The sequence below is a fragment of the Podarcis muralis genome, chromosome 9 (assembly GCF_964188315.1).
Source record: "Podarcis muralis chromosome 9, rPodMur119.hap1.1, whole genome shotgun sequence".
In the NCBI taxonomy this organism is placed as follows: domain Eukaryota; kingdom Metazoa; phylum Chordata; class Lepidosauria; order Squamata; family Lacertidae; genus Podarcis; species Podarcis muralis.
The window spans coordinates 47,585,806-47,599,435 of NC_135663.1; the positions used below are offsets into that span (position 1 = coordinate 47,585,806).

General features: G+C 41.1%; 1 protein-coding gene across 3 annotated transcripts in view; it reads right to left on the reverse strand.

Moving 5' to 3' along the window:
- Positions 1-7,345: 7,345 nt before the first annotated feature.
- GPM6A (glycoprotein M6A) overlaps positions 7,346-13,630 on the reverse strand; it is a 182,183-nt gene continuing 175,898 nt past the window's right edge. For all 3 annotated transcript variants that reach the window (XM_028744981.2, XM_028744978.2, XM_028744979.2), the window contains one exon: positions 7,346-9,556. In XM_028744981.2, the coding sequence (XP_028600814.1) occupies positions 9,404-9,556 (153 nt within the window). In that variant the 3' untranslated portion in view covers positions 7,346-9,403. The remainder of the gene's footprint in view (positions 9,557-13,630) is intronic.

Here is a 13,630-nt window from a genome sequence, read left to right on the forward strand (position 1 = left end):
AAATACTTCCCTGTTTAGATAAATGCTGCTTGACTTTTCTGCCTTTGTAGAAACAGAAATCTCTATAGTAATTTGAAAAGCAACAATTTGAAAACAACATAAAAATGACAAATTAAACTGCGTTTAACTTTCTCCATTTGTGGAATATTAAAATATCTTTTTCTATACAGTAACAGCCTTAAAAAACAAAAAGTCCTCCCACTCTTCTGAAAGTTGCTTAAGGGTAGAAAGTTTCACAAGTTTGGGATGGTCCTTAAGCACAGTTGGGGTCTGAACTGGTGGTGGCTGATGAGGAATGAGATATTAAAGTCATAACAGACAGTTCAAAAAAGAGATTGACCCAGTGCATGGAAGCTGTAAAAAAAGGCAATGATGGAATGCTGAGAAAGGAACTGGAAATCAGACTATCAACATCATAATGCCATTATACAAATCTATGGTGTAACTGCATTATTTATTTATTTACTACCTGCCCCTCACGTAAGCCTCTGGAATACTGTTTAAAGTTCTGGTTGCCTCGCGTTAAAGAGAATATTGTAGAGTTGGGAAAGTGTTGCTTCTTCTCTCGTAACACACATGGACATTTAATGAAGCTGAATGTTGGAAGATTCCAGAAAGATAAAAGAAAGTACTTTTTCACACAGCACAAAACTATTGAACTCACTCTCACAGGAGGCAATGGTGACCACCAGCTTGGATGACTTTAAAAAGAGGATTTGACAAATTCATGCAGGAGACAACAATCGACTTTCTGTATGGATGGTCCAGAGGTTGCAGTTAGCGCAGAATGCCCTGGCCTGAGCATTGAGTACCACATAAGGGATCTCCATTGGCTGCCAATTAGGCACTGAGCCAGAGTTAAGGTCTTGTTATTTCCATATAAGGCCCTGAAAAACTCTGGACAAGCTTACCTGCAAAACCAACTTCCCCTCTGTTGCCCAGTAACGACATTAAGATCAATAAATGGAACCCAGTTAGTCTGACCTCAGTTTGGCGAGTATCAGCTTGTAGTGACCCATAGGTGGACTTTTCCCACTGATGCTACCAGTGTGGTGGAATGCACTCCCTGATGAAACGAGAGAGATCCCATGTGGACTGGCATCCAGTCAGCTTTTGTAGGTGCACCTGTTTACACCAGCTCTTCCCCTGATCTTTCAACTTGACTCTCCTGTCTTAATTGCTGAGTTGTTTTAATGAGATCGCTTTATTGCATATTTTAATTATGGACACCCATGTTTTAATGGCTTAATGGGATTGTTTCCTTGTGTATTTCAATTATCGTGCATTTTTAATTATTGACAACAGGAACATTGTTCTATAATTGCTTTCTATGTTTTGCAAACTGCTTAGGAGCCTTTTTCTTACTATAGTCTTTAATAGGCCTAGGCAAACTCAGCCCTCCAGATGTTTTGGGACTACAACTCCCACCATCCCTAGCTAACAGGACCAGTGGTCAGGAATGATGGGAGTTGTAGTCCAAAAACATCTGGAGGACTGGATTTGCCTGTGCCTGGTCTTTAATAACATGGGAATGCATCAATTGTGAGCAATGTAGCAGCTAATAGACACGGAAACATCTACCAATTAACTGAAAGCATAATCAGCTATCTCACAGGCATGCATCCTCCAATAGATTGCCAACAAGGACACATGGCCCCCAGGCTGGAAGAGGCTCCCTACTTCTGCCTTAAAGAACCAGGTTCTCAGTGCTCATTGATTCGTCTTGGCTACTAGATGTGCGTGCTGTCTCTCTGGAGTGCTTGTCTGCAGTTTCGGCTAGTATGCCAGATACAGCCTTCTCTGAGCAAGGAGAGCCTTGCTTGAGATGTTGCTGCCCAGATAACTTCATTCTTGGACTACTGCAATGCATTCTGCATGGGGTAACTTTGAAAATGGTCCAAGAACTTCAGTTAATTCAAACTAAGGCTGCAAGATTGCTAAGAAGGGCTCACTGATGTGAGTGCACCATGCTGGTGTTTCACAATTTTCATTAGCTCCAGACCGCTCCAGGTCAAATGCAAAATTCTGCTTTTGACTTTTAATTATGTCCCTTCAATATTTGGAACCAGGGGACCTGAAAGATCACCTCCCTACACATGTGCCTACTCAGACCTTTGATCTTTGATCAGATCTTTGAAGCTGTTTCTCCAAATGCACCCAACAAATGAGATACAGCAGGCATAGGCAAACTCAGCCATCCAGGTGTCTTGGGACTACAACTCCCATCATCCCTAGCTAACAGGACAAGTGGTCAGGGATGATGGGAGTTGTAGTCCCAAAAAATATCTGGAAGGCTGAGTTTGCCTATGCATGAGATACAGCAAGGGCCGTTTCAGTTGTGATTCCCAAGCTGTGGCTTATCTGGCTAATTTCAGTGCCAGGCAATTTTTAAAATTTTCCATGAACTTTTAATCTGTTTTAGCTTTAATCTCTCTGTGTGTGACTGATGCTGCTCCATGTCTGTCTATGTGTGTGTGACAGAGAGAAAGAAAGAGATTACACTTTAATTTTTTTTATTTCTTCTTATGTCCACCCTGAAGCTTTCTTATAGGATAGTCTTTACTGTATAAATACTCTAAATAAGTTAATAAATTTATATGTGAATCTTGTGAACAACACTCACTAAGCATCCACTAAAATGAAATAAAAATGATTCCCTCTGAACGAAATGAACTGAACTCAGAAGTATTAGCTTTAAAACAATGATAATTAGCCACAATTACATTAACAAATAGAGTATTCGTGTGGTCCTACATTGGGAACACGCTTGCCTATTTCCAGCGCACTAAGCTTAACTACCATCACTTTCCCAAGGACTGATTAATGAAATGCTTTCTCCCATTTTATATATAACGCATTTCCTGTATTCCATTTCCTTTTATATTATGCAAACTTAAATAACAAATGGGCTTATTTTTTTGCAATGCTAATATAATTTCTTAGCTTCTGTCAAAATAAGCCTTTCCAAGTCAGGAAATCCTTTGCCATTACTAGTAAACATTCTCCTAGCTAGCTTTGACTAATGTGCAAAGCTAGGACATGCACTATTAATCCTTGAATAGCTTTGACTGCACTCCCATTACTTCAAGCTGTCTGAGAGCTGGAAGGTAACAAGGCAAATGCCTTTTAGAAGAGCTAATAAATTTCTATACATGCCTTGCATCTTACTTAACTGCAGCTCATAGGTCATCAATGAAGCACCCATGGGTGCACATGCACCCACAGCCTCCCCCCCCCCACTGTCCTCCAGCTGCAATTTAGCTTGAAAGAAGTCTTCTATTCAACCCTAATTGTGGCATGGGAGAAAATCTGGGGGTTTGCAACTAGAAAGAGGAAAGTTAACTCTTCATTTCCCCACTGTGACTCCCACTTCCAAAAAATACCCTTGTGCCACAATTAGATTCCAAAGAAGACTTTTCTTAGCACCCTTAAAGCCCAATTTCAACTAAGGAGAGGCAATTTCAGGGAAGAACAGACAATGTGGGAAAGGGAAATGTTGTCCCTCTCATCTACAGCTGTGAACTCTAACAGCACCTGACACTGTAATTAGGTTTCAAAAGAGTCTTCTACTGGCTCCGGGACAAGGATTTGCAAGCTTAATTGTTGAGGAAGGGAGTGATCTCCCTGGAGATTGCAGTTAGAGAGGGAAGACCAAGCGTGCAGGATTCCATCCAACACTGTGGGTGCTCAGCATGTGTGTGTGACATCATGTGCAGTACATGCCACATGTCGCCGCTGCAGTGGGAGGGCCCAACAGAGCACCCTGCTGCAGTGCTTTGGGTCGCTTGGCCAAGCACCCACACTGAAAATTTTGTGGGTGCCCAACCATCCAGGGCCCCCTGGATTTGGTGTCTATGAGAAAAGCTGTTAGGCTTGGGGTGGGTTGGGATAATCAAAAACACTTATTTCAAGCCTAATTGCTGGCTGAAGCTATGGGAGGAACAAGAGACACTATTGGGGTGTCTCTTATGCCTAAACTTAGGTGTAAATATGTGTAATTAAATCATATTTCTTAAAGACCCTACAGTCTCCACCATGCCTCATTCCAAAGGAGCACAATCCCTGGTTAAGTGCCAAGACCCCTGGAATCTTGCTCCTGTTTGGTGGAGATTGGGGTGGCCTGTAACAACATTAATGAACAGTAGAGGCTGATGCATTGGGGCAGATGGGACATTGCCCCACCAAGCTCAGTCTGTCCTCAGCCAGCCCCACCTGCCTGCCTCCTTGCTTGCATCCAGTCCAGTGGGTGGCAGTGGCTGTCAGATTTCTCCTCCTTAATCTCAGGGTTGCCTTTGTAAAACTCAGCTGGGGCGAGGACAGACACAATAACAGAATTAGTTAGCTCTGTCCATCATTGCTTCTAGCTCCTTTCATTGGATCTGGCTACTGTTGACCTCCCTGCCTTCTACCCTACCAATTCCAAGGAAAAAACCATCCAATTGTTAACAAATATTGTGGATTGAAGTCTAGTTTGATTCACCACCAAAGGACTGTTTACAAGAGAGAGACAGCAAGTAGAGCAAATGAAATCTTGTGTGTGTGACATGACAGAAATGGCTTTTGCTGCCCAACTCCCCATATGACTCTGCCCATGATCTAAGTCCATGATCGGCCGGAGAAAAATGGATGGAGACCGGATCCAGTGAAAAGCAAGGCTGGTTATTTATTTGTCTGTTTGGCAGCAAAAGCCAAACCCCAATTTTTACATCAGTTTTCAAAAGTAAGTCCCACTGAGTGAGGCTTACTCCCAGATAAGCAGGTATAGGATAGCATTCAAAAAAGCTCAGATGAATAGTGGTCCAATCAACCTGAACGTACAGAATATATCAACAATATGGTGGTGGAAAAACTGTTGAAATAATGATACTCATTACTACCTTTCTTTAGGACTGAGGATACACAGTAGCCATAGATTGCTCATAAAAAATTAAGATAGCTTTGCAGTCATACATTCAGTATAAACTGTATTATCATATGTGCATAATCATCCAACTATATGGATATCAGTAACACCCAAGGCTAAGAACTAATGAGACACTGTCATTCCAATTTCTTGATCTTTTCAGCAAAGAAGATACCCACTCCAAAATAATGTTTATTTATGGCATAAGAAATAGAATATCAATTATCTTTGATCTGATGTTATTCTGAACCAAGGTCTATTCTTATATTGTGGGCTTCTGACACATAAGACAGCTTTTAGAGAATCCATGACAGATTCATAAAATAATAAATTGACTCCAAAGGCAAGGTGCTGAAAAATGTTCCTTTAAAAAAAGAATCATTTTCAAATACTGCATCTCACATTTTCTAGAAAACAATGCTCCTATTAGCCAATCACTGACAAACGTGTAACATGATAGAAGTACATGTTGTAATTAGAATACGGATTCCTTCCTCAAGCACTTCTGTAGGTGCCCTGTATTTCTGATGTTTGGGCTGTGAGTGCTATTGCTTATGTAACCAAAATGATACTAGCCATGTGCAAAAGGCAGGTATCAAGAGGTTTGTGGGGTCCCCAAGGTTAACAGAAGTAACAAACAAAATATTTTTGAAAAAAATTGTAAGTGGAGAAAATGCCCACAACACCCCCAAAATGATTGAGAATATTCAGTGGTCAAAGATTGCTCAGTGCCTATTGGGGTGGCTGGTAGATGGAATGGAGTGTTCTGAATGAAGGCATGGCTGGCAGGCTGGGAGGCTGCCACAGTAAACAAGAGCACTGCATACTATGGCAGCATTTTGTTGCAGGTCTACTTGTACACCCAATATCTGAACTTACCAGAACAATTTTAAGGTTCCTGCTGGAGTCTCAAAGACTCCATTCACTGCTCAGAGGAAGCTGCTTATTCTGTCAGTGCGCTAAAATAAATCATGAGATGGTTCAAAACTTGCACACACGGCCCATAAAATGACGAGAGGGAAATATAACTGCCAAAGCTTTGATTTTAGCTTATTGAAAAGAGCCTGTTTGTATTCTCAGTATTCCCTGCTGAAACAAATATGAAGCATTCCAATGCGAGGAAGGGTAGAATTGGAGCTGACAGTTAGGATTTCTGTCACATGACATAGCACTGAGAACCCAGCCACAACCCATTGAAAAGGAAATACCTAAATACAAAAGAAGAGTCCTGATTGGTCAGGCTAAAGGCCCATCTAGTCCACCATCCTGTTTCACAGTGACCTATGGAAGGTGTAGGAAACCTGTGGTCCTCCAGAAGTTTCTGAACTACAATTCCCATCAGCCCCAACAAACACAGACAATGGCCAGGGATGATGGGAGCTGTAGTTCTGAAAGAACTGGAGGGCCATAGGAAATCTGAAAGCAGGACCTGAGTACAATAACACTCCCCCACTTGCAGTTCAAAGCAACTGGTTAAGAGGTATCTCAGCCAAAGGCAGATTCCTCTGAAGGACTTGACATAGTTGCTTGGCATGGCCTACAGGCTGGCACTATAAGCACAGCCATTAGGTGGGATGAGGCCACTGCCTCAGGGAGCAGAAGCCTCCAAGGTGGCACCCACACCTGCCCCACTGCCTCTGCCACAGGCAGAGAAATGTCACCAACATCAATACTGATTTCCAAGGAGATCTCACCAAAATCGTGTGAGATCTTGTGGAGCGTGCGAAATTTCACCAGCTTCTCTGCAGCTGGCAGAGGTGGTGGCAGAGGCAGGGGAGCATTGCCCGTTTTGCCTCAAATGGTGAAACAGGATGCTCTGCCCCTGACTACAAGTGCCTGAGATAAGTAGGAAGGAAGAATGCAGGAACAACACAATCCCAACTCAAAGGTGATACTTTAGGATCCTAAGTTCTCTCCTAAGTCCTGTGGAATCACTCCTGAGGATCTACATGCAAAGTTGTCCCTGATATTAAAGTGAATGGTGGAAACCTGACCAGTACTGGAGCTCAGATGAAGCTCCATTAAGAAGAAGAAGAAGAAGAGTTTGGATTTGATATCCTGCCTTTCACTCCCCTTCAGGAGTCTCAAAGCGGCTAACATTCTCCTTTCCCTTCCTCCCCCACAACAAACACTCTGTGAGGTGCGTGAGGCTGAGAGACTTCAAAGAAGTGTGACTGGCCCAAGGTCACCCAGCAGCTGCATGTGGAGGAGCGGAGAGGCGAACCCGGTTCCCCAGATTACGAGACTACCGCTCTTAACCACTAAAGCAAAGCCTTTAGATTTAATACACTCTGGACAGAACAATCAGGTTGGGAAATGTTCCTTCTGAAAAACAAGAAAACAGTAACTTATCAAGAGCACGTTTAACAACATTTCCCCTCTGAAATTTCCAATACATAAAATTTTATATCAAAAGGTGAAAAATGAAGCAGGGACAACTAATAAGTACACAAAGTACACAAGTGTATTTATTACATTTTTGCAAGCACTTGGTTCTACATTTCAAAAACGCCACCATCAAGCTGTTGGCACATTTATGTACAAAACAGATTAATTGTAATGCCTGCTACAAAGCATTCTTTGTGAAAATACAAACTCTAATACCAGAGAAAAGCCAAAAGCATCAACATCATTACAGGAGTTTAAAAGACACTGTTTTAAAAATCATCACACTGTTTTAAGACACAAAACTGAAACACTACAATATAGAATCGAAAGAGGTTCATAATAGTTTCTGCAGAACTGTAAATACTGGTACTGCACATATCAGAAAATGTTGACCCCGTAAGACAGTAAAGTGTAAAAAAAAAAGTTAAAAAATTATAATTTAAAAAAAAATCAAAATTAACTAATACTACTTGATGCATAAACATGCCACAAGTAACTATAGTATTACCCTCTACCTACTACAAGAATTGTTAAAAATTACTGATGATGCATGACTAGTAATAGTACAAAGAAGAGTTTTACTCAAGAACTTTTATTAGAAATGCACTTACACTGAGAGAGAATTCACAATGGTCCAATAAGTGCACAAAACTAGCTAGGATTTTTTTTTAACGCTGACAAAAATGTCTTGTCAGGATACATCACTTTAAAAGACACTTTACAGCATTCTTGTAGCATTAGAAATAGGCAAAAGAAAAAAGAAAATTAAAAACACCAATTTTGGTCCAATAATACTGATGTCCCCCCTTTTTTTGTATGGTTTTTCTTTTTTTCTTTTTAATACAGGTACTTCTTTCAGATTAACATTACTGACTTTTCTCTTAATATTTTCTTACTCAAAATAAAGGTTCAAATATATTACTAACACTTCCAAACAATAGGTCCAGTAGCAGCCATTAACCTCACTTTAACATAAGACAGGTAAACCAGTATGTGTGTAGGAAAGCTACAAGCCAAGCTATTACATTTATGGAAGCCTCCTTTAAATATATCACATACAGTATATGTATAGGTGCAATCCACTTAAATTTTTAAAGCAGGTAAAAAGACTTCTGACCCTTTAAGAGGTTGCTGTATTATAGATATATCACTTTCATAAATGTAGCTAAGCAGCGATTGCTCACATCGGCACATGAACAGCTTCAATTCAGCATAACCATTGTGGGATTACAGCGATCATTCTGCAGAAACCTACGCATAGCTGGATGTAACACTGGTTCTATACACTGCGACTCTTGGAAGGTAACCGCGGAAGGTAATGCGCTTTGAAAAAGACAAATGGCCAGGCATGACAAGCAACCACGGTCTGCATGCTCACAATATAAACATGAATAGCCACCAATGGAACTTTGATAAGAGAGAAGAATACTCTGTTAAGTACATGAAGAAGAATCATACAATGTTAACAAAGATAAGAAGCACTTCTTTTTGTTTTGTTTTTTACCTACTCTTACAAATTTAGAAATTGCACCTTTGATTGTTTAAAATGTTCTCAGGACCCCTCTGTCAAGATGCCCACCGGTCCACCTGGCGAGATTTCCAAATCTGAAGGAATGTCAGCAGTGTGCCTCCTCTAGAAATTGTACGTGATGTACCATGGTCCCTTTGAAGTATACCTGTAGTTAAAGTACTTACCAAAATCCAAACTAAAAAGTATAAAAAGCTTTTTTTTTTCCTTTTCAAAAACATATAAGAAACAATGCAAAAAGGTGTTATGCATAACACATACAAAGTGATTTTAAAAAAATCAAACACATCTCCGTATTTGACAGTAGTTAGTATTCTTGATCTAACAGAAAATAATCACTTTAGGATTCGGGAAAGGGCTGTTTCGGGAGCTTTGTAGTAGAGACTGATCACACAAGCTATTAACTAATTAGGAAAACCAAGTGCTAGACAACCAAGAATTGTACAGAGGTGATGTAGATGTCACCCTAGCTATCTTTTGTGAGAAGCACTTTTCATTTTGTTTTGTTTTTTTAATGGATAGATGGATGGCCTTTAGTTAAACAACAAATCATTCAATGGTAGAAAGTAAGACAAGGTTTTTTCTTATGTGTATGCATTGAGTCGCTCTTTAGAGCGGGTAGAATGAATGTCGTGGAGCTCTTGCTCTTCCTTTGACTTAATATCCTCATATTTCTGCATTCTGCAAGCATCTTTCACATAGGCCCAGTTGGCGGACAGAACCATAAGGTAGTGAACCTGAGAGAGGGAGGGAGGGAGAGAGAGAGAGAGAGAGAGAGAGAGAGATACCATGGAGTTTCATCACATTTATTTCACATTTCATCACACCAAGCCAGATTCTATTGGACTCTGCCCTTACCTAAAAAGAGAAGAATTGGCTAGAACAGCCTTTGCCAACTCGTTGCCTTCCTGATACCTACAAAACTTCTCTGGCTGGCTGGGGCTGATGAGAGTTGAAAGGCTGGGCTGGGACAATGGTATTCACCAGGCAAAATGATATTGCAGGCAGAAGAGAAGCTGGAGGCATTGGCCATGCTTTATTTTGTGCTTGTTTGCACAAGTCTCTGTTTTCTGTGACTTCTTGCAAATACACTCAATCTATTTCCATGTTGTTTACCAGTGTCCTTCTTTGCCTCCACTATGCTCACCCTCATTTGCACACCTTTCTTTGATTCAAATGGCTGTGGTTATCCAAACAATTTTGCTCATGATGTCACAGCGCTGCAACAGACAATATCTGTTCATCTGGTCATTATAGCCAGTTGGACAAATAAAGCCAAGGAAGAGGAGGAAGAAGCTGCTGTAGGCACAATCAGATTTCAAAAAGCAGCAGAACAGCATTAATCTTTGGCAAGGTAATTTATTTTCAGCATGCTACTTCCAACTATTTCATGCAGCCCTAGTCATCGTCTTTCTGCTTCCCATAATGGTATCCCTTGCCATTTCTCCTCATTTCTTATCCCTGCTCCCATTGACAAGTCTACCCTCCTGCTTGACAGAAGTTAAAACAATGCCAAGGCATTTTGAAAAGATGCTTATATGCTGAATGACATCCATCTAGTGTACATTTGGTTTCATGGAGGAAGGTGATGCTCCACAAGCAGGCACATAATCAAGGCAACTTTATCCTACTATGTAGACTTATTCTCATATCTACACTAATTAGTTCTGAAATGACTGTCAATTTCAGGATGATGGAAGCCCACGTGCAGAAGATTGAGCTCTCCTTTTCTTTCAAGCAGGTAGCTTGAGGTTTGTGGGGTTTTCTCTTCCATCTGTTAACAATTCACTGGACAACACCGTCACTAAAAGGCTCCTGTGTAATTGAATTTTACACTTTTATGAGCAGCTTGCCCTAAAGCTTAAGTGTGTCATGTCAAGGCTTTCTGGATATATACAAGGCAAGGCACTTTTCCTTATTTTTAGACATTGTTGATGCCTGAGTTTTGTTTTTTGTTGTTGTTTTTTTGTATGAGAAACTGATTTAATCTTCTGGGCTAGTAGAATTTGAGTCTAAGTCACTTCCCACAGCATTCTTTTCTCTACTTGCATGACTACAAGTGTTAAAAGTCTGTAGAGTGTTTGTACACAAAAACCTGCCATGTACCAGAAGGCAGGCTCTGTCACTCAAAGGAGGCATGTAGGACACAAATTAGAACTGAATTGGGTGGGTTTCAGTTTCCATGCTGAAATCTGCACATTGGATTTTATTTTATTTTTCATTAAATTTGTATGCGGTCCTATACCCGTATATCTCAGGGCAGTTCAGTGCATAAATCCAAAAGTTAAACAAACTGCAAAAAACCATCATAGGGTTTCATTGCTTTGTTGTCAAAGTCCAAATAAGTAACTCCTCCTAAGCTTTGGAAACCAGCAAGCTCTGCAGCTCTTGAGCCTTTCCAACAAAGTTCAGGATGCTGTCCTACCTGACTGAGACAAAACCTGTTATGGAGTCACTGGGCATGTTGACTAAGGCTGATGGGAATTAGATCCTAACAACATCAGGACGACCAAAGGTACTCCATCCTTGTGGTATAAACTCCCACACAGTGTGACAGGAGTTGTGTGACAGTGACAGTCCTGTCTTATCAGTGTCCCTGGCACTGCTTCTTTATACGGGGTGATAAGAAAGGCTATATGAAAGGGACTCTGCTTTTTTCTGGAGGATCACGAAGCCACCTCAACCTTTGTTAGATAAGGTCAAGGCAGCTGCCTTCTGTGGTGGCTTAGCTGCTTTTCTGAGTTGTGGCCTGTTGCTTAGTTCAAGCACTGCATAGCTCCACAGACACATGTTTATTAATTTAAATGGGTCTGCTCTGAGTAGGCATAACATTGGATACAAACCAAAATATTCATTTTTAATGCAGCCTTTGGAAATTACTTGCAATTGGCAAGTCTCTGTACTCACAGTCAGCTGAACGATTTGGAGTATTTCTCTGTGTCAAAGTACTTGTTGAGAGAACATACTTTGATAAATTAAACAGTGAAAATGTTGTCTTATATTTCAGGGTTTATGGCGTATTGACCAGCCTTGCTTTTGGGAGAGCCAGAAGGAAATGAATTAAATATATCATATAATGGATAGAAGAATTTGCACAGCTTTGCACATTCAAAGAAGGAGCTGCTTTGAAGTATTAATTAATCTTTGTTCTGGTCTGCAGAGGTAGCTAAATCAAGTATGGAGACTTGAGCAAGAAAGATTAATGTGTGTTCCAAAGCTCCAAGTTCTGTCCAACCAACCATGCTGCTGTCTATTTGCTGTCTAAACAATGACCGAGACACATTCAACAGCCACAGAACAGGAAGACAGCCATTTTTGACAAGAGGACACTGAAAAACCAATCTTATCACTATGGAAACTAAAGAAGTAGACAAGTTCAGATTTGTATAAAACATGCAAGAGCTTTATCACTATCTTTTGGGAAATGAAAGATAGTTCTGGTGCATTTGTTGCAGGGGCATAACGCAGCACCGCTTTGCTTCACAACAATAAACTTGCAGACCCCACATTATTTCACTGTTAGAAGAAGCGATTTCAGAAATTAAACTGAATCCAGATATAATCTGTGTACAGTTGGCAGATGAACAATTTGAGATTGATATTAATTAATTAATTAATTAATTAGAGCATTTGTATCCCCACTTTTCGGGGGACGCGGGTGGCGCTGTGGGTAAAAGCCTCAGCACCTAGGGCTTGCCGATCGAAAGGTCGGCGGTTCGAATCCCCGCGGCGGGGTGCGCTCCCGTTGCTCGGTCCCAGCGCCTGCCAACCTAGCAGTTCGAAAGCACCCCCGGGTGCAAGTAGATAAATAGGGACCGCTTACTAGCGGGAAGGTAAACGGTGTTCCGTGTGCTGCGCTGGCTTGCCAGAGCAGCGATGTCACGCTGGCCACGTGACCCGGAAGTGTCTCCGGACAGCACTGGCTCCCGGCCTCTAGAGTGAGATGAGCGCACAACCCTAGAGTCTGTCAAGACTGGCCCGTACGGGCAGGGGTACCTTTACTTATCCCCACTTTTCAGCCAAAAAGGCTCCCAGAGCGGCTTACATGAAATCAAAACAAGACACTCCCTATCCACAGGCTTGCATTCAAGCAAATAAACAAACAACACACAATGGAAAAGGGGAAAAGTGGGAAGACCCCCCCCCCCTCAAAACTCAGGGTTTCACAGCATGTGCCAACTTGGAGCCCTCCAGACATTTTGGACTACAATTCCCAGATCATATACTGCCTGGAACAGATGAGGGTTGTAGTCAAAGGGCCTGGAGTGAACCAGGTTGGGTATGGCTGACCTATAGGATACCATAACCACATCATAACACATTAAGTTGAATAGAGCTAGCAGTGAGCTGGGGACCTCTGGTTCCACTAGGAACATGTCCTTCCTATATTGGTTTTTCTTCTTATTCCAGACTTGTTATTTCAATACAACAAGGGCTGTGCAAACTGCTGATAACCATTATGCTTCCCAGGTTGAAAAAAGTCAGAAGTCTTCTGGTTTCTGTTCCTGCACCAAACTATAGCCATACACTTCTGCTAAACTATAAGCATGCCTAACTTCTTCTTTTTAATGGTTACATTTTGGCAGTATTAAAATGGTGTGAGGTACCAAAATGGAATTTGTTTGTCAGTCATCAGAACAGATTTTTCTTATTTTATTTTGTACATCTGTTACCCTTGTATTTTTGTTTGCTTGTTTGTTCAGAAAAATGCATTGCAAAAAGGTCCATATGCATACTGAAGAAGAGATACTACAGATGATCTCTGAATTCCAAAAAGCCATAGAAATTTAGCAGATCAGAGTGTCCCGCTA